Source organism: Lissotriton vulgaris, chromosome 1_1, assembly GCF_964263255.1.
Source record: "Lissotriton vulgaris chromosome 1_1, aLisVul1.2, whole genome shotgun sequence".
NCBI lineage: Eukaryota > Metazoa > Chordata > Amphibia > Caudata > Salamandridae > Lissotriton > Lissotriton vulgaris.
Genome location: NC_141685.1, coordinates 1,268,227,817 through 1,268,251,058, shown reverse-complemented (window position 1 = coordinate 1,268,251,058; position 23,242 = coordinate 1,268,227,817). Strand labels below are relative to the sequence as shown.

Sequence of the window (23,242 nt, the reverse complement as noted above, 5' to 3'; positions counted from 1 at the left end):
AGCTTTAACAGGTTTTTCTTTACTTGACACTGTAAATGCTGTTGTTTGAAATGTTCAATACATAATAAAGGATGTATCAGAAAACATAAATTGTCCAATGGCTTGGGGGCTCAAAGGTACTTTGTTGTCTGTTCTGTTGATGTTGTTCGATGGTCACATTGCTCCAGCTTTGATTTGGGGCAGCATGCACCACTGTGTTATATCTTGGAAGAAACTGCTGAACTGCAACAAAAAACATTAAGCATTTGGATGAAGAGGAGGAGTTCAGCAAGCCCCAGGCCCCTAGATTGAATGGTTCTGTGTGGACTTAAGGTGACGAATCTCAACTATTGTATGTGCAGGGAGCTGAAAAAGCATACTCAAAAGGAGACTGGAATACAAAATTAATTGACTCTGAATAGGACGGTGATCCTGGCAGAAGAACTCTTGTGTTGATGTCCTGTGATGAGAGTGTTATGTGTTTATATGTAGCAACTGTGAAATAGTAAATTTTGATGGCCAGTAGAAAGCAGGTAGGCTTGTTGAGAAATAGTGAATCTCCTGGACTGATGGAAGGTAGTGATGGCTTTCTTGTTATCTTATTTTGGGATGCTATAGTGAGTCGTCATGAAATGTACCCACTGTATTCCTTGTATCATAATATTCAAAAGAAGCTACATTCATATAGACATCCCACCTTTTGCCAGGATTATACATTTTAGCTCCAGCTTTTGGGAAAGAATCAAAGTTCCTTAATAATAGCATAGACCCTCATTTAAAGTACGGTGGGCCTCCAAAGGGAGGAGGCAGTGGAAAGAAAAACCTTGGTTGCCCAGCGATTCCTTGCCTGTTAAATTTAGGCATTCGTACAACAATGGCATTTTTTTGGGCAAATAATTTCTTGCCTTCACGGCAATGTGTCGACTGGTCTGCCATGCTACAGTAAACTAGTCAACACATTTTTCCTTGACTGGGATTTTGTTTACAATGTATAGGGGGCATTTGAGTCCACGCCAACACAGTATTTTTTATGGTCTGAGAAGAGGAAAAACCAGTAGATACGATGTCAGCAGGACAGCCATACTATCGTCATGTATATCCGCATGGACCCCACAAAGAGGTGTTTTCAGACTACAGAGCAAGTGTTATCTCCCACTGTATGGGATACCACCACCCAAAGATGCTTTATTATGCTTTATATCAGGCATGCTTTCAGTATTATGATTACATTCCAGTTGTTTGTAATTTATGCTCAAATGTATATGGTTGTTATGTACTTTTTAAGATCTTTGGGATCGAAATAAAGTGATGATGATGATTGTATTCCAGTAATAGGCAATAGAAAAGGTCCAATAAAAATAATCTTACAAAATTATGCTATTATCACACTTTCGTTAAGTTTATAGCATCTAAATTTGGTAATATTCCATGAAATTCTCAGAATCTGTAATATGGAGTGAAGAATAAAACAATAGGATGCTTTTTTCCCTTATGTACAGACACCTCATCCCGACCAACTGGGACCAAATGTTGGCACGTCAGAAATCTTGGACTTCATCAGCTCCAAAGATTTAGCCTGTCAATTAACTGATTACGACTGGAATCTGTTTAACAGTATTCATCAGGTAGGGAAATATAAGTATCATAATATATTGTTTAGCTGGCATGTCAGTTTTGGCATATTGTAAATTTACTTTGAACATATTATCATTTACATTTTCTTTAACTGATTCACAGTATTCAAAGGAGGGCACTGAGGAGAATACACAAAGAAATAAATAGCTGGGAAAGAGCAGGGGGTCAAAGATGAAGATGAAAAAACATTAGACAGACTGAAACCTTAAGACTGGGGATAGAGGGATAAGCAATTTGGTGTTCAGGGTCTAAACAGTAGTGCATTATGTGTTAATGTAATGGTGGAGTAGGAGGATGACCAGTACTTGACCAACAGGAAGTTGCACGAAGAGGGCCTCCAGTGGTAGGCTGTGAAGTTAGGCAGTGTTGGACCAGAAGGATATCCTGTGGTGGATGAAGAAGATAACAACCAGTAGTGAATGAGGAAGAAAACAAATAAAGGATCATGACCATAACCAGTGGAGAACCATGAGTATAAACAGTTGTGGTGGGTAAGAGGAATTAGGAATACTGGTTAAGGTGTGGCCAATGGGTTCATGGATAATCTGATGGTAAAACTGCCAATTGTTTTTCAGTTCCAGTGGTATGTAATCCAGAATGTGTTTTGATGTAGAAGATTCTCAGCTCTGCTGGGCATAACCCGATTATGAAGATGTACAAATATCTTTTACATCTATTTTAGAATTAAGATTAATAATGCTCAAAGAGTAGAGTCTTCATATTGGTCTAACTTCAAAAAGTATTCTATTAATGAAAAAACGTATAATTAATTTTGCAATGATTCCAACTTACATAGATGACCATGGGCCCTCAAGCTTGCTGAAAGCAGATAGAGCCAATCTGGTCCTATGCATTCTTTCCCCTAGTCCATTAATCTTATATGAAACGCTCAACCAGTGTTATGTCTGCAGCCACTATTAGTATTTTTACTGATTAGTCAGAATAGAGTTATGCATCCTCGCATATCATATGCATAATATGTATTGGCAGTGACATTCTGTAGAGACTCACCACTAAGAAATAAGTCTTAGTTAAAATGCTTATTAGAATACACCATACAGAGTTTCCACAGGAGAGCTCCGGCTCCTTCTCTGTCTCATAACGGTCTCTGCTCTTTAAATGGTAACATGTTAATGATGCATTGATTTCATCATGAACATTCCATAAAAACAGTGCAGTGTACTACATTACCTTTTTACTTAACCAACACAAACCTAAACAGAAACTCTTACATAAAACTAAGGGCCTCATGTAGATAAATGGTATTTACCGATTCGTAAATACCTAATTTTACCGATTCGGTATTTACAAATCGGTAAATGCTATGTAGGTAAATATTCGGTAGAAATTACCAAATCGTTAAGATTCGGTAATTACCGAAGCGGTATTTACCGATTCGGTAATTGCCATTGATTCCTATGGGGCTTGAGACCCATAGGAATCTATGGCAATTACCGAATCGGTAAATACTGATTCGGTAAAATTACTGAATAGTCAAGGGTGGAAGGGTGTCACTTTGACACTCTGTTGCACCCCTGATCAGTGCTTGTGTGCCATGTGACACACATACATGCCCTTAGGGCATGTATGTGTGCCACATGGCACAGGTGTACATGCACAGATTTTCATATACACAGGTATTCGTTATTTACCACCAACTAATAGTTGGTAGTAAATAACGAATCCTTAAGGCCCTGTGGCACTGTTTACAGTGCCACCTACATCTCAAGTTACAGATTCGGTAAATACCGATTCGGTAAATTACAGAATCAGTAAATTTACCGAATCTGTAATTTTTAAGGCCCCTACATCTCAAACTCCAAATACCGGTCGGTAATGGCCGAAATCGGCCGTTACCGACTGGTATTTGGTCACCTACATATGGCACCAAATTTGGCAGAAACATAACTCTTGGTCCAGAAACCACCTTTTTTGTATTTGGTGTGAAGTTGTTCAATAGTCTTGGAGATATATATTTTTTTATTTTTGTTTTATTCTGACATATGAATGTTATACAGTGTCAAACTATACAGTTCCATTACAGGATTATGACTCTTCACAGCCTAGTAGTAGACAAGTACAAAGCAAAATAAAGTTACATCACTTAGGTTATTACAAATCCAGTGTTGTGTGCGCTACGTTTGTCTAAAACATATACATAGAATACAATGCCTAAAGATTACCCTTTAGATCCTGTAGTTCCTGTCGGGCATATCATTTAACACATTCAAGTATGTGTCGAGATCTTTTGGCACAAAAGTATGACAGAGTTTGTTATCCAGCACCTGTGAGATTTGCGTGCAAAAGATGGTGTGTAGTAGGTCAGCAAGAAAATAGAATCAACACCGTCGATTGTATTGTTAAAGACATCACCATAACGTCCGGAGATGTGTTTAACAATACAATCAACAGTATTGATTCTGTGTTCTTCTATCCTTACAGATACCAATTTGGTCTCGAGACTACTAGGGGCAACTTTTCCCCCTTTTTTCTGACATGCCAATGTTGCATGTTTTGTTCTGAAAAATAGGCATACAATATATATAAAAAACAATAGATATATTTTGAATGCAGTAGGGATCATATTAGGTCCTGACGAGCAAGCCATGGGGACGGCTTACAAAACATGTTGACCAAGTAGGAGGCATCTCATTAAAGTATACCCCCTAAGCATCCCCAATGTTTACATATTTCCAGCTAGGCAAGTGAATCACATTTGTTTTTTCCACTAGCCAGGAAATTTTTATAACTCACCCCATATGCTTCACAGACCCTACCACTCTCATTCCTACACCACACATAGCCTATTTCACAAAAAAGTGCTCCCACGTACTCGTAGGTTGAAGCACAACCCGCCCTGTATAGGGACAGGAAGACCCCCATGATGAAGCATGACACTAAGGGATTCTTAGTGTTTGAGGGGTATTGCAAAAACACTTAGTGCTTTTCCATGGCATCTCATGGATCACTAATACACCTTTTTCCAACCACTGAAAAATGAAAAACAATTTTTAAGGGGTAAAGGCCCAGCCATTAGAGAGTGCGCACGGCCGCGCGTCAACCCGCGCCCGCACTCACTGTGCTTAGCAGCTCCGCTGCACTGCTGCAATCCAGGGGTTAGGCCGGTCGATCATCAGCCGGTGCACAATGTCATCACAGGCTCTTACGTCCTGCCTCCCGGGATTCTCGCTCGGCCCCTGCAGGGAGCCTCCAGACCCAGGCGGTCACACAGGTTCAATTACGCCACAGACCGCAGCCCAGGCGCCCCACAGGACCAAGGGATGGCAGCCGCTGGTGGCCCAGCTCCCGTGAGCCGGTTACAGGACCTTAGCATAGGGGTATGAAGCGGAGGTGAGCCCAGGTAGGGACAGCCACTTCACTCACCTCTGGGATTTATGGCGGCCAGGGCGGACTGGGAACCGAAACCAGCCCTGGCACATTGATCGGCCGCCTCCCCGGTGTCATGAATGATGTCACTGACCATGTCATGAGTGATGTAATATGTGATATCATCAGCAGTGCATTGCAGGCGCGCAAGTTATAGTGAGTCCAACTAACTATAACGTGGGAATTTCAATGGTTTTATGTCAGTAAAATGTCAAGCTAACTATGACTGGTGTGAAACCTATGGTTTTTTCAGTGAATTTAATAGGTTTTTTAAATGCTAATTCCTAACTATAACTGGTGTGAAACCTATGGTTTTTTCAGTGAATATATATATATATATATATATATATATATATATATATATATATATATATATATATATATATATATATATATATATATATATATATATATATATATATATATATATATATATATATATATATATATATATATATATATATATATATATATATATAGCAATCTGCCTTGAAGACTAAGTGGATGTATAAGTGTCTGAATGGCGGATTTAGTAGCAATGTGATTGACTGTGTATGTGACGAATTTAAAGTGTCTCACTAAATATATTGGATAGTGATTAAACTGTGTGAATACCTGTATCCCTCTATCTCTTGTTGTGTAAACTACTACATAAGTTGGTTACTAGCTATATGAAAGTCTGTATTAGTTATTAATTAGTTAAGTGAGCATTCGTATGGATAGTGAATGAATGTGTGTGTGGTTGGGTGGGAGGTGTGTGACTGTCCAAAGATGTGTAAATAGTTGATTTAGTAGGTATATGAGGTTAAGACTGTATGTGGAAACAGTTGTTTGGGTGAGTGAATCTCTTTATGGGTGTGGTGATGAGTAAATATATTTCTCAATGATACACATGTCCAACAAACTAGAAATATAAAAGGCAGTGTCTGTGACAGTTGTTGTATATAAATAAGTATACATAAGATTCAGAGATTGTAAGAGTGACGTATTGATAACTTTATACTAGTAATATTGATTTTATAACACACTAAGTATGAGTTACTATCTATATGAATAAATAAAGTGATGTTTGTGTAAGTGTGTAGCTTAGTAAATATAAGTATGATCAATTGTTTGCATTAGTGAGCAGGATGTCTGAATAAGTCAATAGGATGTGTGCTGGTGTTTAATGTTAATGTAGGTTTATAAGTATATTTAATAGTGTTCTATTGATCTTTGTTAGCATGTATGAGTAAATCAATAGGTAAGTGTTTAGATGTGTGTGTAGATGTAGGAATCACTGAGTGGGTTTTTAGAAACTTGGTGTGTCAGTGGTTTCAAATATGGTACTTCATATTTTATAATGAGTGTTGAAAGGTTATACTAGTGTATGATAAGATGTATCAAATTGTCACATGGAGGATGTCATCAGTGATGTCATCAGTGATGTCATTTGAGATGTCATCAGTGCTGTCACTGACCATGTCATGAATGATGTAATATGTGACATTATCAGCAGTGGATTGCGGGCGCGCGAGTTATAGTAAGTACAACTAACTATAAGGGGGGAATTTCAATGGTTTTGTACGAGTGAAATGTCCATTTAACTATAACACCCCTAAAACCTATGTGTTTTTCAGTGAATTTCTAAGGCTTTTTAAATGCTAATTCCTAACTACAACATGCCTGAAACCTACGTTTTTTTCAGTGAATTTGAGAGGTTTTTTAAATGCTAATTCCTAACAGTTGAAAGAATGCTTTTAAGTGATACAGGCGATTTTTAAGGACTATTTGTAGTTTGTGAAAATAGACACTTGGAAACTTTTCTGGTGAAAACCAGACAATGGATTCCTATGGAAGGAAATACAAGTTACTTGTAAGAATCTTTAGAATTACTTTTCAGGGTCAGTGCTGAGCTAAAAGATGCAGCACTTAGTTCTCTCCTGATAACAGGTTAGTAAATCGGAATTCGTTATTCAGATGATTTTAGGTGAATATTTAAAAGTTCCAAAACTCCACGCTTAGAAGAATTTCCAAGTGAAACCAGTCAATGTTAGCCTATAGAAGGAAATTCAAGACACTGGTAAGTATGGTTAGAATTACTTTTCAGGATCAGTACTGGGCTCAAAGATGCTGCACTGATGTCTCTCCTGATAACAGGTGAGTAAATCGGAATTCGTTGTTTTGCTGATTTTAGGTGAATACTTTAAAGTTCTAAAACTCCACACTAAGAAGAATTTCCAAGTGAAACCAGTCAATGTTACCCTATGGAATGAAATTCACTTAGCAGGTAAGTAGTGTTATTGTTGCTTTTTCTTACTCAGTGGTGGATCCTGGATCCAGCACTGGTGCATCTCCTGTAAACAGTTGAAAGAATGCATTTAAGTCATACAGGCAATTGTTCAGGAATATTTGTAGTTTGTGAAAATAGACACTTAGAAACTTTTCTGATGAAATTCAGACAATGGATTCCTATGGAAGGAAATACAAGTTACTGGGAAGTATGGTTAGAATTACTTTTCAGGGTCAGTGCTGGGCTAAAAGATTCAGCACTGGGTTATCTCCTGATAACAGGTGAGTAAATCGGAATTCGTTGTTCGGATGATTTTAGGTGAATATTTAAAAGTTGCAAAACTCCACACTTAGAAGAATTTCCAAGTGAAACCAGTCAATGTTAGCCTATGGAAGTAAATTCAAGTTACTGGTAAGTATGGTTAGAATACTTTTCAGGATCAGTACTGGGCTCACAGATGCTGCACTGAGGTCTCTCCTGATAACAGGTGAGTACATCGGAATTCGAAGTTCATCCAGTAAGCTCCACAGAGCTGCGTAGCAGAAAGATGTAAAAAGGGGCACGGCCTGCACCACCTCTCTGCAACGCTGCGCAGTGGCGCTTCCTGGAAGCACCTGGTGGACTACTTGGCCCCCATGGTTCCTCAGGTTTGAAGTGGAATTTTTTCCCCAACTTAAAATGCGCCACAGGGCGTGTTTGCACACATCACATTAGGCCCCTCCCCTTCCTTCACCACTGTATAAATGCGCCCTGTCACCGTTCTTAGTTGAGAGATTAAGTCCCCTTCAATCCTAAGGGTCCCTAGGGTCAAACTAGCCCACTAGGCACCTCCAGTAAGCGCCACAGAGCTGCGTTGCAACGAGGTGTAAAAAGGGGCGTGGCCTCTAAACACCTGTCCACAACGCAGCTCCCTGGCGCATACTGGAAATACCTGCTGGCCTATTTGGCCCTGAAGGACCCTCAGTTTTGAAAGAGAATTAATTCCCTAACTTAAAACGCGCCACAGGGCGTGTTTGCACAGTGGTGAAGGAAGGAGGCGTGGCCTAAGGTGATATGTCTGCAAGCATACCCTGTGGCGCGTTTTAAGTTAGAGAATTAATTTCTCCTCAATCCTGTGGGTCCCCGGGGGCCACCTAGCCCACCAGGTCCCCCCAGAATGCGCCAGGAGGCCGCGTTGCAGAGAAATGTTCAGAGGCCCCACCCTTTTTACAACACTCTGCAACGCAGCTCCGTGGTGCTTACTAGAGGTACCTGGTGGGCTAGTTGGCCCCCAGGGACCCTCAGTATTTACAAAGAATTAATTCCCCAACTTAACCGCGCCACAGGGCGTGTTTGCACACATGTGAACTCAGGCCCGCCCCCTCCCTTCACCACTGTGCAAACACGCTCCATGGCGCTTTTTAAGTTGGGGAACTAAGTCCCTTTGAATTCTGGGGGTCCCTGGGTTCCAACTAGCCCACCAGGTACCTCCAGTAAGCGCCACAAGGCTGCTTTGCAGAGAGGTGTTAAAAGGGGTGTGGCCTGGAGCACCTCTCTGCAACCCAGGTCTGTGGCGCTTACTGGAGGTACCTGGTGGGCTTGTGGCCCCCAGGGACCCCAGTATTGAAGGGGAATTAATTCCCCAATTTAAAACGCGCCACAGGGCGCGTTTTCAGATTGTGTTTTTGTGGGGGGGCGGGGCCTGGGGACGATTGAGTCTTTTAAAAAAAATTTTGAAAGGGGGGCTGTGTGGCCCCCCTTCCTTTTTTTCTTATTTGGGCCCTGGGGACCCCATCCCCCAGGGCCTGACCCCCAATTATACATTTTCCTTTTTTTTTATGGGAAGGGGGCCGCGTGGCTAACATGCTGCTCCCCATATGGAAAAGCAATTGGCTTTGCTTCATTGAAGCAAGAGCAGGTTTCCCTGCTCTCGCTTCAATGAAGCAAACAGTCTGCAATGGCAGGGTGGGAGCCACGAGGATCCGGCCCTGCCATTGCAAACAGCAGTGTCCCGGCGCCCCGGGACACTGCAGGAGCCGGCCCTGGGGGGAGGCGGTCCCCAGGGCCTAGTCAAGGCTCCAGGAGAGGAGCTGCAGGGCCATCCTCCCACATTTTTCAGAAGCCCTGGGGGGGTGGCGGTCCCCGGGGCTGGGGGGGCCTCAAATCCCCACCTTTCTCAATTTTTTAAGCCCCAGGGGGTGGTGGTCCCCGGGGTTGGGGGGGCCTGAGAGCACCCACCCATTTCAAAGAAGCCCCAGGGGTGGCGGTCCCCGGGGCTGCAGGGGGCCCGTGAACCCCCGCATATATTAAGTAAGAGCCCCCGGGGGTGGCGGTACCCCGGGGTAGTGTGGGCGGGATTGGGACCCCCCCACACTATTTTTTTAATAATGCCCCCTGGATTCGGCCCCCCCGGGGGCAAATACAATATTTAGCGCGGGAGACCGCGTTTCTTTTTGTTTATGATGTTAGAATGCATGGATCCTACTTGCATCCCGCAATTTAAAAAAAATAAAAATAATTGTTGGGCCCTGAGCAGGCCTAGGGGGTAAGGGTGTGTCTACCCTGCCCCCTTTTCGCGTTTTGCAGAGTTTGTTGTTGGTTTCTTGTGCCTCAATTCTACTGAGGCACAAGATGGCTGCCAACACTTCCTGATTTGAAGTGCTGACAGCCAATTAAAATACAGCTCATGCATGGCAGGGTGCGGGCAGGCTCCGCTTAGGATATGCGGATCCTCCGAGCCCATAGATATATAAATGACTTTAACTGTCATTTTCTTAGGAACTACTGAACGGATTTACACCAAATAAGCAAAAGGCACGAGTCTAAACCAAGGACTACCTCTGTGCCAAATTTGGTGTAATTCCATTCAGCAGTTCGGGCTGTAGCTGGGGCTAAAGGTCCTACGGGAAATTGCATGGGGAAAACGTGTTTTGGGACCCCCCTTTTTTCTTGGCCCCCTCTTGATGAATCATCGTGAAACTTTCAGGATAGGAGCGGACCGGAGCTAGCCAAAGGTTTTAAAAAATTCGCGCAGATTTGTCAATCGGCGCCAAAGTTATTCCAAATAGAATGTTGCAGATTTCCTATGGTTAAAATAGGTCCTAACTATACCTACCTACTGGCGACCGCCAGTAGGTAATATATATATTATATATAACATTACCTACTGACGGACACCAGTAGCTAGTTATACAGGACCATAGGTTTGTATTAAATGCTATGTTGTTTTAGTATTGAATGTGTGTAATATAACCAGCAGTCCCCTTGTTTCTCCGAGGATTTGCAACAGATCCGCGTATCTATGAAATGAATTAAAAAAATTGAAAGACTTGGTGTATTGCATTTATAGAAAGACTTCATAAGTTACCTTACCTTAATTCAGGAATGTTTCGTTTTAAAATGTATGTTAAGAATGAATATGTGAACAAAATGTATTTATAAACTTGTGTAAATGTATATTAGTTAATAGAACTTCTGGGTCAAATTGTAGTGCAATTTATATTAAACGAAATGGTGAAATTCCCTATAAAATACAAAAGGTTACAAGGAAATTATAGTTAGGAAATAGCTTTAAAAAAACGTAAAAATTCACTGAAAAAAACAAAGGTTATAGGGACGTTATAGTTAGGGTAAGATATAACACACACACACCCACACAAATTCAGCAGTTATAGTTATCTCAATTAACTATATCTCATTCCCTAAGGTAACTTTAGCTCATACCCTCGCCATCACTGCTAAATAACCTACATATTACATCACCCATAGTTATCTCACTTAACTAGATGTCGTGCCCTAAGGTAACTTTAGCTTGTGCCCTCGCCATCACTGCTAAATAGCCCACATATTACACCACCCATGATTTCTGATAAAATCATAGATAATATCACTGCAACATTTGCAGTGAAATTATTGGTGGGAAAACTGTGCATGGCGGGGGCAAGAGCTGTTGTTGCTTAAGATAACTAAAAAACTAAAATTAACTAACATATATAACCAGAACATATCCATATGCCAATGTAAAAATAGAAATAAATGTAGAAAATAGTTTAAATAAATTCTATGAACTAAATATCAAATAAATGTATACATATATATTTATAAAATATTTAACAATTATTTTCAAAAGGACATTATGCAATACTCAAAATAACTTGAGGATATGGGGATACAAAAAGTAGCTCTCAAAGCCCCTATATTGCCTTTCCTATTATACCGGAGAATTTGGGCTACCCCAGAGCTGGCACAATATGGAGCTGCTCTAAAAAATATTATCAAGGCTGACAGGTTACTGGCCTCCTTGAGGGTAGGATTGCCCCTTCTGTGAAGACCACGTTGAATCTGTAACACATGTGTTATTTGCTTGTCCTGCATATGCTAGGCTTCACTCCTTATGGTTAGTACGGCTCTGTAAACAACTAGGCACTCTAAATTACCGCAAGGTTTTGAGGATTTTAAAAACCGACCCTTAACCTCTGTTTGTGTGTTGCCAGCAAAATATTGGGGTTTGATGTGGACAAAAAGAAGGTCAGCAACCAAAACCAAAGCTCTAGTACAGTGCTGAGTGATTGGTAATAGGCAGACATAAGTTTTGAAATCATTGTTCATGTATGAGCTAAATATAGGTCATTTTGTTAACGTGATTCCTTATGCTATATGCTGCATATTATTTTAAATCCAGTATTGGTATTGAATATATGTTTTGCTGCTTAATATAATATATTTTATTCATTTTAAGTTTTTACATATTGTAATTTTAAAGTATTTTATGCTTTTATAGCTGAGGCTGAGATAAAGCTATATTTGATTGATTGACATTAAAAATGACTAACTATATATTTTCTTAAATAAATGAACTATATTAATATTAACACCTGACATTATTATATCTAATATATACAAAATAATCAAAATCTGATACTTAACACAACTATAATATAGTAAAAAATATTATACACAAAGATATTGCTAAAAGATAGTAGATACATTAAAAACAATGTTCTTATCTTCTATATTATGTAACTTAATGTTTTTGCAATGACAATATTTTTGGCATGTTATTCATTTCAGAAGATATTTTGGAATCAATATTTTCGTTGTTCACCATTTTGACTACTTGAACTGTTTCATGTGCAAAGGACAATTTGAAGTCAAAAGGAATCTTGTTAAATGCATGGTGTGGAAGGCAACGAGATCTGTCTACAGTGAAGGGCCAGAGGGATGGGTCCTGAAACCAGTACTTCTGTCAGTAAGATCTACAAGACAAGTCAATGCATCCAAAACTGAATGAAAAATAGAAATCCTTAACTGAAGTGTGCAGTACAAGTTATAGCACTGCCTTATCCTCCTACATTTGTAAGTGGAAGCCAAATTGAGTGTCATCTGAGTATATTTGGAATTCTTACTTGTAGGCATTAAACTGAAGGGATAACAAAAAATAAACATTAAGTACTCCAAGACGAATATGTGTCACTGAAAAATATATGTATCCTATATATAGATGAGGTAGGTCAATTCCAGTCGGACAACATTCATCAATTCCAGAATATAGAGAAGCATTTTGTGTTGAAAACATCTGATCTGCCAGGCAGGAGGAAGAGCTTTAGCCCACTAGGAACCATACCTCTAAAATGCTCTCTCTGGCATCAGTGTGTGCACTCTCTGTGCAATGGAGCTTGACTGAATGCAGATTGATTCTGAACCAGCGAGCCAAACGTTCCCAATTGATTTTGTTGTTGCCTGTCACATATCTGTCCCTGATCAGGCACAATTAGGAATGGATTTTAGTACTCAAGCTGAAATTCACAGGGGTGCAAACCTTAATGGCATGCTTAAGAGCTGAAAGAGCAGTGGCGGCTGCTGGCTTTCTAAAGTGGTAGGACGGCCGCGGGGTGGTGGGTTGATGAGGGGTGGATGAAATATTATAAAAAATACGTACCTGCCGTTCCCGCTGACGCCACATTACTGCTCATCTCGTCAGGCCGGAAGGAGATGGGCCCTAAGGGCACATTTCCACCCCCAATCCAGACGCTGCTCTCATAGCATGAGAGCAGCTTCAAGATTGGTCTCAGTGGCCTGGTTTGCCACTCAGATAGTAACTTGGAACCTGTGGCTTTTCTCTAACCCAGCTGTGTTACACAGCTGGGTTGGTGAAACGTAAGTGCGCATGTGTGTTTGATCGGGCCAGGACAGCCGGTCCAACACACATGCTCACTTATAAGTGTCCACTACTGCTCCCTGACATGCCCGGCCCGCCCTGCCCTATACTTATTGCAGGGCTCAGACAGACAGCATAAATAAATTGATAATAACATTTAGTTATTATCATTTTATTTATTTACTTCTGACATGAGCTGTGGGGTGACGCGCCTCCGCCATTACTGAGGAGCCACCCCTGTAAGAGATCAAATATTCAGGCAGTGGCTTGCTTCTGACAGATGGTAGCAAGAATGATAGGAAAAAGGCAACATCTTTCATGCATTAGCCTGGCCTTGTTAGGTGTTCGACAAAATATACAACACTCAACCCCTTACCAGGTTATTACCAGATACCATGTGTGAGTAAAATACCCAGGCAAATTTTTGAACCAACTAGCACATAAGGAGTGGCTTAGGCCACATAAAGAAATGATATTCCACTACTGTTTGTACACATTTAGAATACAAATGTAATACTTATTACAATAGCATGATAATTGATAAAATTGATACATAATTATACACAAAAGATGTAAAAGTTTTGTAGCATTATAGCATATGCATAACTTCAAATTTTCAAATAATTCATAAATATAAAAACTGTTGGATGGTTTCCTGTCTCCTGTCTACGCGTTTCGACACTTTAACGTGCCTTCTTCAGGACTGTACCATCGTGCTATTATGAGGATAGAGCAGGATAAAAATCAGAGGTCAAGACAGAAAAAATGCCTCGATGCCGTTGAGATTAATATGGGTATCAATGATGGCAAAATCCGACTTAATAAGGAAGCTCAGATTGACTTAGTTTTCAAAATCTGTATGTAGAGGTAGTGTTCACCTGGACTCATTGAACATCCAAACAAGCTACTTCATTAGCGGCACAGGATTTTTATAGTCAGGCAGAAATATGTGAATCACGCATTAAAAAGAAAATCCTTAGTTTTCATTGTTTTTAGGTGCCATACTCGGTATGTCTCCAATACAAATTAAAGATACATGTGGTCATATATCTAAATCCTCAGCCTGGGTGGGCGACCAATTGCAATAAGCCCCAATAGTTCTTTCCAGCGTTATATGTAGCGTATGTAATCTGTGTTTGTTTTATATGAACAACGGGCTAGCTAAAGCGGCGTCCCGGTGATATCTGATGTTTCGGGCAGGCGGTTCGTTTCGCGCTTTATTATTGATGTATTGTAAAAGCAGCTGCCGAGACACCGCCTCAGCAGCTGCTTTTACAATATACCAATAATAAAGCGCGAAACAAACCGCCTGCCCGAAACATCAGATATCACCGGGACGCCGCTTTAGCTAGCCCGTTGTTCATATAAAACAAACACAGATTACATACGCTACATATAACGCTGTAAAGAACTATTGGGGCTTATTGCAATTGGTCGCCCACCCAGGCTGAGGATTTAGATATATGACCACATGTATCTTTAATTTGTATTGGAGACATACCGAGTATGGCACCTAAAAACAATGAAAACTAAGGATTTTCTTTTTAATGCGTGATTCACATATTTCTGCCTGACTATAAAAATCCCGTGCCGCTAATGAAGTAGCTTGTTTGGATGTTCAATGAGTCCAGGTGAACACTACCTCTACATACAGATTTTGAAAACTAAGTCAATCTGACCTTCCTTATTAAGTCGGATTTTGCCATCATTGATACCCATATTAATCTCAACGGCATCGAGGCATTTTTTCTGTCTTGACCTCTGATTTTTATCCTGCTCTATCCTCATAATAGCACGATGGTACAGTCCTGAAGAAGGCACGTTAAAGTGTCGAAACGCGTAGACAGGAGACAGGAAACCATCCAACAGTTTTTATATTTATGAATTCTTTGAAAATTTGAAGTTATGCATATGCTATAATGCTACAAAACTTTTATATCTTTTGTGTATAATTATGTATCAATTTTATCAATTATCATGCTATTGTAATAAGTATTACATTTGTATTCTAAATGTGTACAAACAGTAGTGGAATATCATTTCTTTATGTGGCCTAAGCCACTCCTTATGTGCTAGTTGGTTCAAAAATTTGCCTGGGTATTTTACTCACACATGCTATTTGCCCTGACCCAGGAAGTTGAACGGTATCAGGGGGTCCTTGCTGTCTCGCATATTATTACCAGATACCAATCATTAATTAATAAAAAATGTCACACAGAGGAGCAGTGCATTTTTTAATTGTTTATTGTCAGATGATAAAAATATTATCTCTTTTTAAAATAAATATAGATATATTATAAATCACATACAGTAAATTCAACATATACAATATTATTTGAAATTCATCTCAAAGGAGCCCCAATCTAATAGGGAGAGAACCACATAATTTTGGTATATGTCTCCACAGAAAACAACAGACAAAAAAATAAATAAATATATAATCAAAACTAACAATGCTACAAAGACTAACAGAGTTACAATAGACTTCAACTAAGGGACACAATTACAAATCACTTAACATATTTCAAATATACAATACACAACCAACACAATTGCTCCGACGCCCGTTTCGGAAATACCATGTAACCTCCTTCATCAGGGCGCCGACTTCATATGATGCTTGAAAAGCAGCAAAACAGTCTGTCTAACATTTTATATACAATGGTATGCTGATACATTTGAAGGCTCCATATAATATATACACACAACTCTGTGGGAACAAACAGAGCATAATGAATAATTCTATACATAATTTACTTATGTCACTATTACTTTAAATCACAAAGGAGCAATTTAAATTCAACTGTGAGTCCCGCAGAACCAAGTAAGTGCCATGAAGCAAAAAGTTTCCATCACCATGCATAAACACAATTCAGAAAATGTTATGTAATAACCTGGTGTAAAGAGAAAACACCATGTGACAGAAAAGTATAGATACCCTGTGACAGAGAAATAAAGAGAAATGGATAGACTCATAAAAGTTTTTATTTTTAAAGTATAGATACCCTGTAACAGAGAAATATAGTGAAATGGGTTTACCTAAAAAGGGTTTTAAAAGAAAAAAAAAAGACTTCAAGAGTAGAACCTGAAGACTACTCTACATACTTTTATTGTTCAAATTCCCAGGCGATGATAGGTATCATCGGGGCTCTTCGGGTGCCTTAAGAATTTAGGACAGCCTATCCCACAACTAGGGATAAAATCTGTGAAAATAGTCAGAGGTTTAGAGACTTATAATAGCCTCCGCTATAAGGCTTATTTCAATATGAATAATAATTGAAAATGGCATGCCTGCTTTTTTGAAACAAGCACAGTAGATGGCCTGTGGCAGCCGGACTCGCGATGCGATCCTCAGATCAAAGGCTGGATACAGGCTGAAATACAAAGGAAACAAGACAAGAGTCACTGTCCAATTCCCTCCTACTTTATCTAGCTAATATAGAGTATAAGGGTCCATATCTATACATACTTGCAGATTCTGGAAAGTGCTTTCAATGTATATCCAAAAGGCGGTTTTAAAGGAGCAAGATCTAAATCTCAAATAAACAAAATAAACACAGATAAGTCACTCACCCCAGCAAATACCCGATATTCTAAAGTCGAAGAGATCCTAAATACACTCAGACTTACAGATTTGAGAACGGTCGCGTGGAACATATATATGCATACAGGTCCGTATTCGGATCCTACAGATAAATAATGATCTGTGATACAACAGTAGACCTTCCTCCGCGGGATTTGAAGGAACTAAAAAAATAATTAAAGGAATGAAGCATCACATTGCAGCGTTCAAACAGTATGCCACTTGTAACCCCAAGCTTGATTATTAAAGAGCCTACAATTAATAGAGCCTTGCGTAGCAGCGTCTAAATAATATGCCACTTGTTGCCCCGTACTTGAATGTTAAAGAGCCTACAATTAATAGAATGGAACAAGGTGTTACAGCGTCATGGCTATTCACCAAATATCGCTGTAGGAGTAAATACTATCCCCTAGATGGTATAAACTGACAACTCATACCAGGGTCTCAAGAAGGATATCAAGATAATCTTATCTTAAAACGAGTCCAGGTTACAGGGTACTATCAAGAATGGGACAGCGCTTTCTCTGAAACTACGAGACATCTGTCGAGCTCGTACGCGGGTTCCCCGGGCAAGCGTAAATAGGGAACTAAGGTTCCATCTTATATCGTGGGACCGTACTAAAAAAACATACTAATACGATTCACCTGGAAGTGACAAGCATAGCCCGATAACAGAAAGCGCCAGGAGCGATATCACCATTTTGGGTCTAGCCACCTATTCCCAATCAAAAGGAGCCTCGAAGATGTCAGTGCATACGTCGATGTTCTAAATGAGAGTAATATTAAAATGGACAAGAAGAGCTGCGAAGACGTCAGTGCATAGGGCGACGATCAAAACGGGAGCCATATTGGAATAGACAAAATAAATTGCAATAACACAAAAAATATAATAGAAATCCTGACATAGAACGCTGATAAAAGCCACATAACTCTAAAAGTTCTCAAGGTAACCAGTCAAACAAATAATCCATTATGTAATAACGTAATAGCCCGATAAAAGGTCATCGAATGTCATAATAGAAGGATCTTAATGTAAGTCACCTAATATCCGCTAATATTGCACAAATCCAGATATTGGATCAAGAAGGGAGATTGATCTCGCAAGGTAGGATTTATATTACTACAAACAGAGAGCAGAGATAGCCTGCGTTCAGCTGGGTCTAAGTTCCACAGGCTCTGAAAAATTGGGATGATGATAACTTAAGGAAATAGTAATAAGAGCAATAAGCCATATCTAGACAGAATAAAACTGAGTTCAGCAGGTTCTAAATAATCAAGGTTATGATCACTCCAGAACATAGTATTGGGAGCAATAAGGTAGGTTCAAGTAATCACATTCTCCCATGGGAGAAATTCATTGAGACCAGTCTCAACTGTCTGTAAAGTGTATATCCAAAAGACCTCCCTTTTCTGTCTCAAGGCATCAGTGTTACCATCTTTAGGGACATGGACACGTTCCAGTATAAGCCATTGAAGATCATTGATGGAGTGTTGTTTCTCCAACCAATGTCTTACCAAAGGAGCTCCAATGCGTCTGTTGTTAATAGCAGATTTATGTTCACTAAATCTCACCAGCATTTCTCTACTGGTTTCTCCAACATATCCTTTGCCACACTGGCAAAGGATAAGGTAAACCTTATTGGTTGTCCTGCAGTTCATCATTTCCTTAAATAGAAATTTCTTCTTACCCCCATTCCAAACTAAAGGTGACTTTGGCAAAGCTGCAAGCATGGCAGCTGCCAAATTTGTGGATTCCTAGAATGGGGTTTGTTCCAGTGATGGAACGTTGAACAGTTTATTTTTTATGTGGTACTGTAGATTTGACCAAAGAGTTCCTTAAGTTTTTGTTCCTATAGAATGCGAAAATTGGCTTAGAATACTGGTCTGATTTCCTGGATTGAGGATGTGCCATGAAGAATTAATCACCTGGCGTAACTTATTATTACATTTGTAGTGCCTAGTGACACAAACCAGGTTATTCTGATTGTCCTTAGATTTAGTTTGGAGAAGAGTATCTCGATTATAGTATTTAGCCCTTTTGTAGGATTCTTTGATAATTCTGTGTGGATATCCTCTGTTAAGGAGTTTCCTTTGTAGTTGTTCAGCGTGAAGATCAACATTTTTTATACAAGTACAATTCCTGCAGAGACACAGGAACTGACTGAAAAGTATACTGTCCTTTTGACAACAAGGATGGTAGCTCTGATATTGCAAAAGCTTATTTCGCACAGTGGGTTTTGTGTAAAGTGAAACCTCAATTTGCTGATCCACCACCTGAATCCAGATGTCTAAGAATTCTATCTTGTCCTTGCTAACATTAGGGCTTCTTAGATGTGGGTCACATAAATTAATCCATAAAATTAAATTAGTGAGTTGTTCTTCCGGCCGACTCCAAATAAACAAAATGCTGTCAATAAATCTGTGTCAATGTGAGATGTTTAAGAAAAGGTAGCAATTTCGTTAAAAATAAATCTTTTTTCAGAGGCACCCATATAAATATTGTCCACATTTGGGGCACAGGCTGCACCCATGCTAATACCCAGGATTTGTTTATAGATGGGTTTGTCAAATTCAAAATAGTTTTCTTGTAACACTACGGCAAAGCACTTTAAGATAAACAGGTTATCAACTTGGTTGTTACTCATTTCAAGGGCACCTTTCACAGTTTCAAGTGCTCCCTTTTGGGGGATATTTGAGTATAACGCCTCAATGTCCATCAAGACCAATACATCACTGTCTGGATTAAAGTTGGTCCCTTCGCTTTTACTTATATGGTAGCTGGTGTCTCTCACATAGGCTGGTAAATTGGTGACTAAAGGTGCAAGGAATACATCCACATATTTAGACAGTGGTTATGTGAGTGAACCAATTGTGGAGACAACGGGTCTAAATGGTGGTTCTTTAGTATTTTTGTGCATCTTAGGCAGGCCATACAGCACCGGAATTTGAAAAAACAATTTATTGAGATATTCAAATTCCTGAGTTCAAATGGAACCTTTATCCAAGGCTCTTTTAGTAAGGTCAAGAATGGTGGTCTTAATTCTTTGTTCAGGGTAATTCATTACTTTGGAGTAGTGTTCCGGAACCTTAAGCATAGTTGGATTTCTCCTTTGCATTTGTTACTATCCATAATCACTATAACTCCCCCCTTATCACTCGGTTTCACAATCACATCCTTATTAGAAGATAAGGACTGGAGTGCTTTGTATTCCTCATAATTGAGGTTGAAGGATGGTTTGGGAACAAATTTCATCATGTTATGGACTTTGGTACTCACAACTCTCTCAAAAATCCCTACTTCAGGGCCTATTTTATCCAGACGGGGGGTAAATATGGACTTGTGACGTAGTCCACATCTATTGTCCACATCCATAATGACTCTGTTCTCAAATATTTTTTTTAACAAATCTTCCGGAAAAATTATTGAAGATCTTGATTTAAATCAAAATGGTTGAGGCGAGTTTCTTTTTTAAATTAAGGAGTATAAACCAGTCATCGTTGTTCTCTTTCAGCCTCAAGAATGACCGCCCACAGGACAAACTTTCGCCTACCAGTCTCGAAAAATCTTCATTGGTAAAACCAAAGGTTTTAATACTCTCCATACTAAGGAATGAAATGTTCTCTGAGAGTAAAAAGAGTGACTAAGTAGGTTTCAATGTGGGCTATACCTTCTGGTATGATCAGACACAGCCTGGTGAATAGATTCAAAAATACCTGCAGAAGAAAGAAGAAATGAGGATCACATATAACATCAAACAGATGATAGTAGACAGAACAAAGTACAATTCAAAACGACTCACAGTTCGTTTTGCTTTCGTTCGGCCAGGGGGTGAAGATTGACGATTACAGTGAGACAATGCATTTTTGTCAGCTTTGTGAAGAGGCAGAAAAGGATGAATACACCAGTGCTGAATTTGAGCCTGTGGTTTCCGGTGCTTAGTACCGGCAATTAATTGTCAGCGCCAACACTGATGACAATCTGCCTCATGGTGGGCCGATTGTCCAATTTAGAATGAGCATAGCAACAGTTGTTTTCACATTCAATGTACGTTAACAATGACTATTACCTGCTACCCATGCTAATCTTAAGGCTTTGGGTGCCTGGAATAATCTGACTTGTAACACTTGTAGGGTGTGGTGATTAGTAGTTGTGTTTGTACTGTCATTTGTAGTGCTAGCTGGGGCAGTAGGTGGCGTAGGCTGCAGTGGCCTCCTGATGGGAGCCCAGGCAATTCATTTTTTACAAATTAAGAATTGGAATACACAGTCCTCTACCCTGCTGATGTTACGAGAATGCTATCTTTACTTGACTCTGAAATGTTTTGAAGAAAAATCTCTCCAGGTTCCACCATGGATTTTATTTTAATGAATCCAGCCCCTAAAGGTCTACATTGTACATCTTGGCAGCAAGTAAAAAGAAGAAGGAGGGTGTTAGTAAAATGTAGATGTACAAAAATGTATGCAGTTGGAAAGCATGTCTAGGGCAAGTGATTGAGTGCGATAAAGTAAGCACAGCAGACGTGGGGAATATCAGAAGTGTGAGATGGTACAAGACAATAAAATGCCATAGAGATAAAGCGAGCAGTTCAAGAAGGGCAGTGGATGAAAGATAATAGTAATGTAAGATTTACTGAAGTGGTGCGAATTTGATGCAGACGTTAGGGAGATGACACACGCAGTGATGTCGATGGAGAGGTAGGACAGAGGAAGTGCCATAAATATGTGGGAATGTTGTACAGGAAGTGATGTAGGTGTAAGCACACATTACAGCAAGGTCTTTCTAAAGCTGCAAAATAGACAAGAACGTAAAGAAAACTGGTGTTGACAAATTCTACCTAGCCTATTCCGGGGGTGATAAAATAAGATCTACGAACAATTAAGGTATTCGGGTATCCAAAAGATAAAAAGAAAAAAAATACCATGATCGGGAAGAATATTTTTATGAGAGACTTCTCCTCCTCTGAGTATGCTGCCAATCATAATATTGTAAATATTTTTAGGAAATCATCTTTGTTTACCTTTCACAAATGCTTTATTGAGCATTGCATTTATTGCTGAGAAATTATTTGTTAAATGTAACGTTTACAAACCATTGTTACAACTGATCTCTTACACTAACTCGTCCCCTTTAAACAATAACCAATGACTGAATATTCGTGTGTTTGGACCAGATAGCTTATGGACGGCATTTCTCTCTCCACGTCTCATTAAAGGTTGAGCTGATTCATTACGTCTTCGGGCAGCAGAAGTTCAGGACATCAACGACTGCAAACCTGGAGCGGTTCATTCGACGGTTCAATGAGGTTCAGTACTGGGTCGCTACTGAGATGTGCCTGTGTCACGAGATGGGGAAGAGAGCGCAGCTGCTGAAAAAATTCATCAAACTCGCTGCTCAGTATGTAATAAAGCATTTTATGTACCGAATATTATCCCAAAATACAAGATAATGCCAAAGTAAATGATCAGTTCTATCTATATTTCACTAAATGTAGTCAACATGTGCTTATAAGCTGTGGTATGCCAGTGCATGAGCACCTGCACATCAGGGACACATTAGCCACAGTGGATTGTACACATTGTCTCTGCCTCTTTGGTCCTTAGACCACTCACTTTAAAGCGTGGTTAGTGCTGGTGATGGTCAGGTATTGTATCCATTTTCAAGTTAGCATTTTTTATTATTATAGTAACACTGAACTAGGTAATGGGTGAATTAGCAACTAGTCAATATTCTTTTGTCAATTCATTAAATGCCAAGCTACAGTCTTTCCACAGGTGAGTCACAATACAGTCTTCTACTCTTGCATTCATATGAAGCCGCAAAGGGGTATGAGGTACCTTGCTCTCTGGGATATGAAGATGCTGGCTCCTGGTCGATCTCCATAACTGTTAGGTCCCTATTGGAGGAGAGGGGACCTACTGCTAAAATTGCGAAGGCTGATCAAATCCAGACATTAGCATTTGAGAGATTGTTGAAAAGTCACCTCAGCAAATGCAGGTCTTCTTCATAAATTTCAGACAAGATGTGCAAAAATAGTAGTTAATGTTATCTGACGGTCAGATATGCTGGCCTTTTAACCTGGAGACACACTTGCAAATCCTGGCATTGACTCATTTAAAAGGTGATTTGGTATTGATCTGCTTCACATAGTAAACATAGGCCATGAAAACTAAGTGCACATTGGAATCTCACCAATACATAAGCACACTCTCTCATCACTTTGGGCCTCATTTATGAAAAGTGTTGCCTCGC

The 23,242-nt window shown here is 39.7% G+C and overlaps 1 protein-coding gene across 1 annotated transcript in view; it reads left to right on the top strand.

The window, feature by feature from the left end:
• The window catches only part of RAPGEF3 (Rap guanine nucleotide exchange factor 3), a 977,833-nt gene that overhangs the window by 768,468 nt on the left and 186,123 nt on the right, over positions 1–23,242 (top strand). The window contains exons 19-20 of the mRNA XM_086964721.1: positions 1,479–1,604; positions 22,206–22,387. Coding sequence (XP_086820847.1) covers positions 1,479–1,604; positions 22,206–22,387 — 308 coding nt within the window. The remainder of the gene's footprint in view (positions 1–1,478; positions 1,605–22,205; positions 22,388–23,242) is intronic.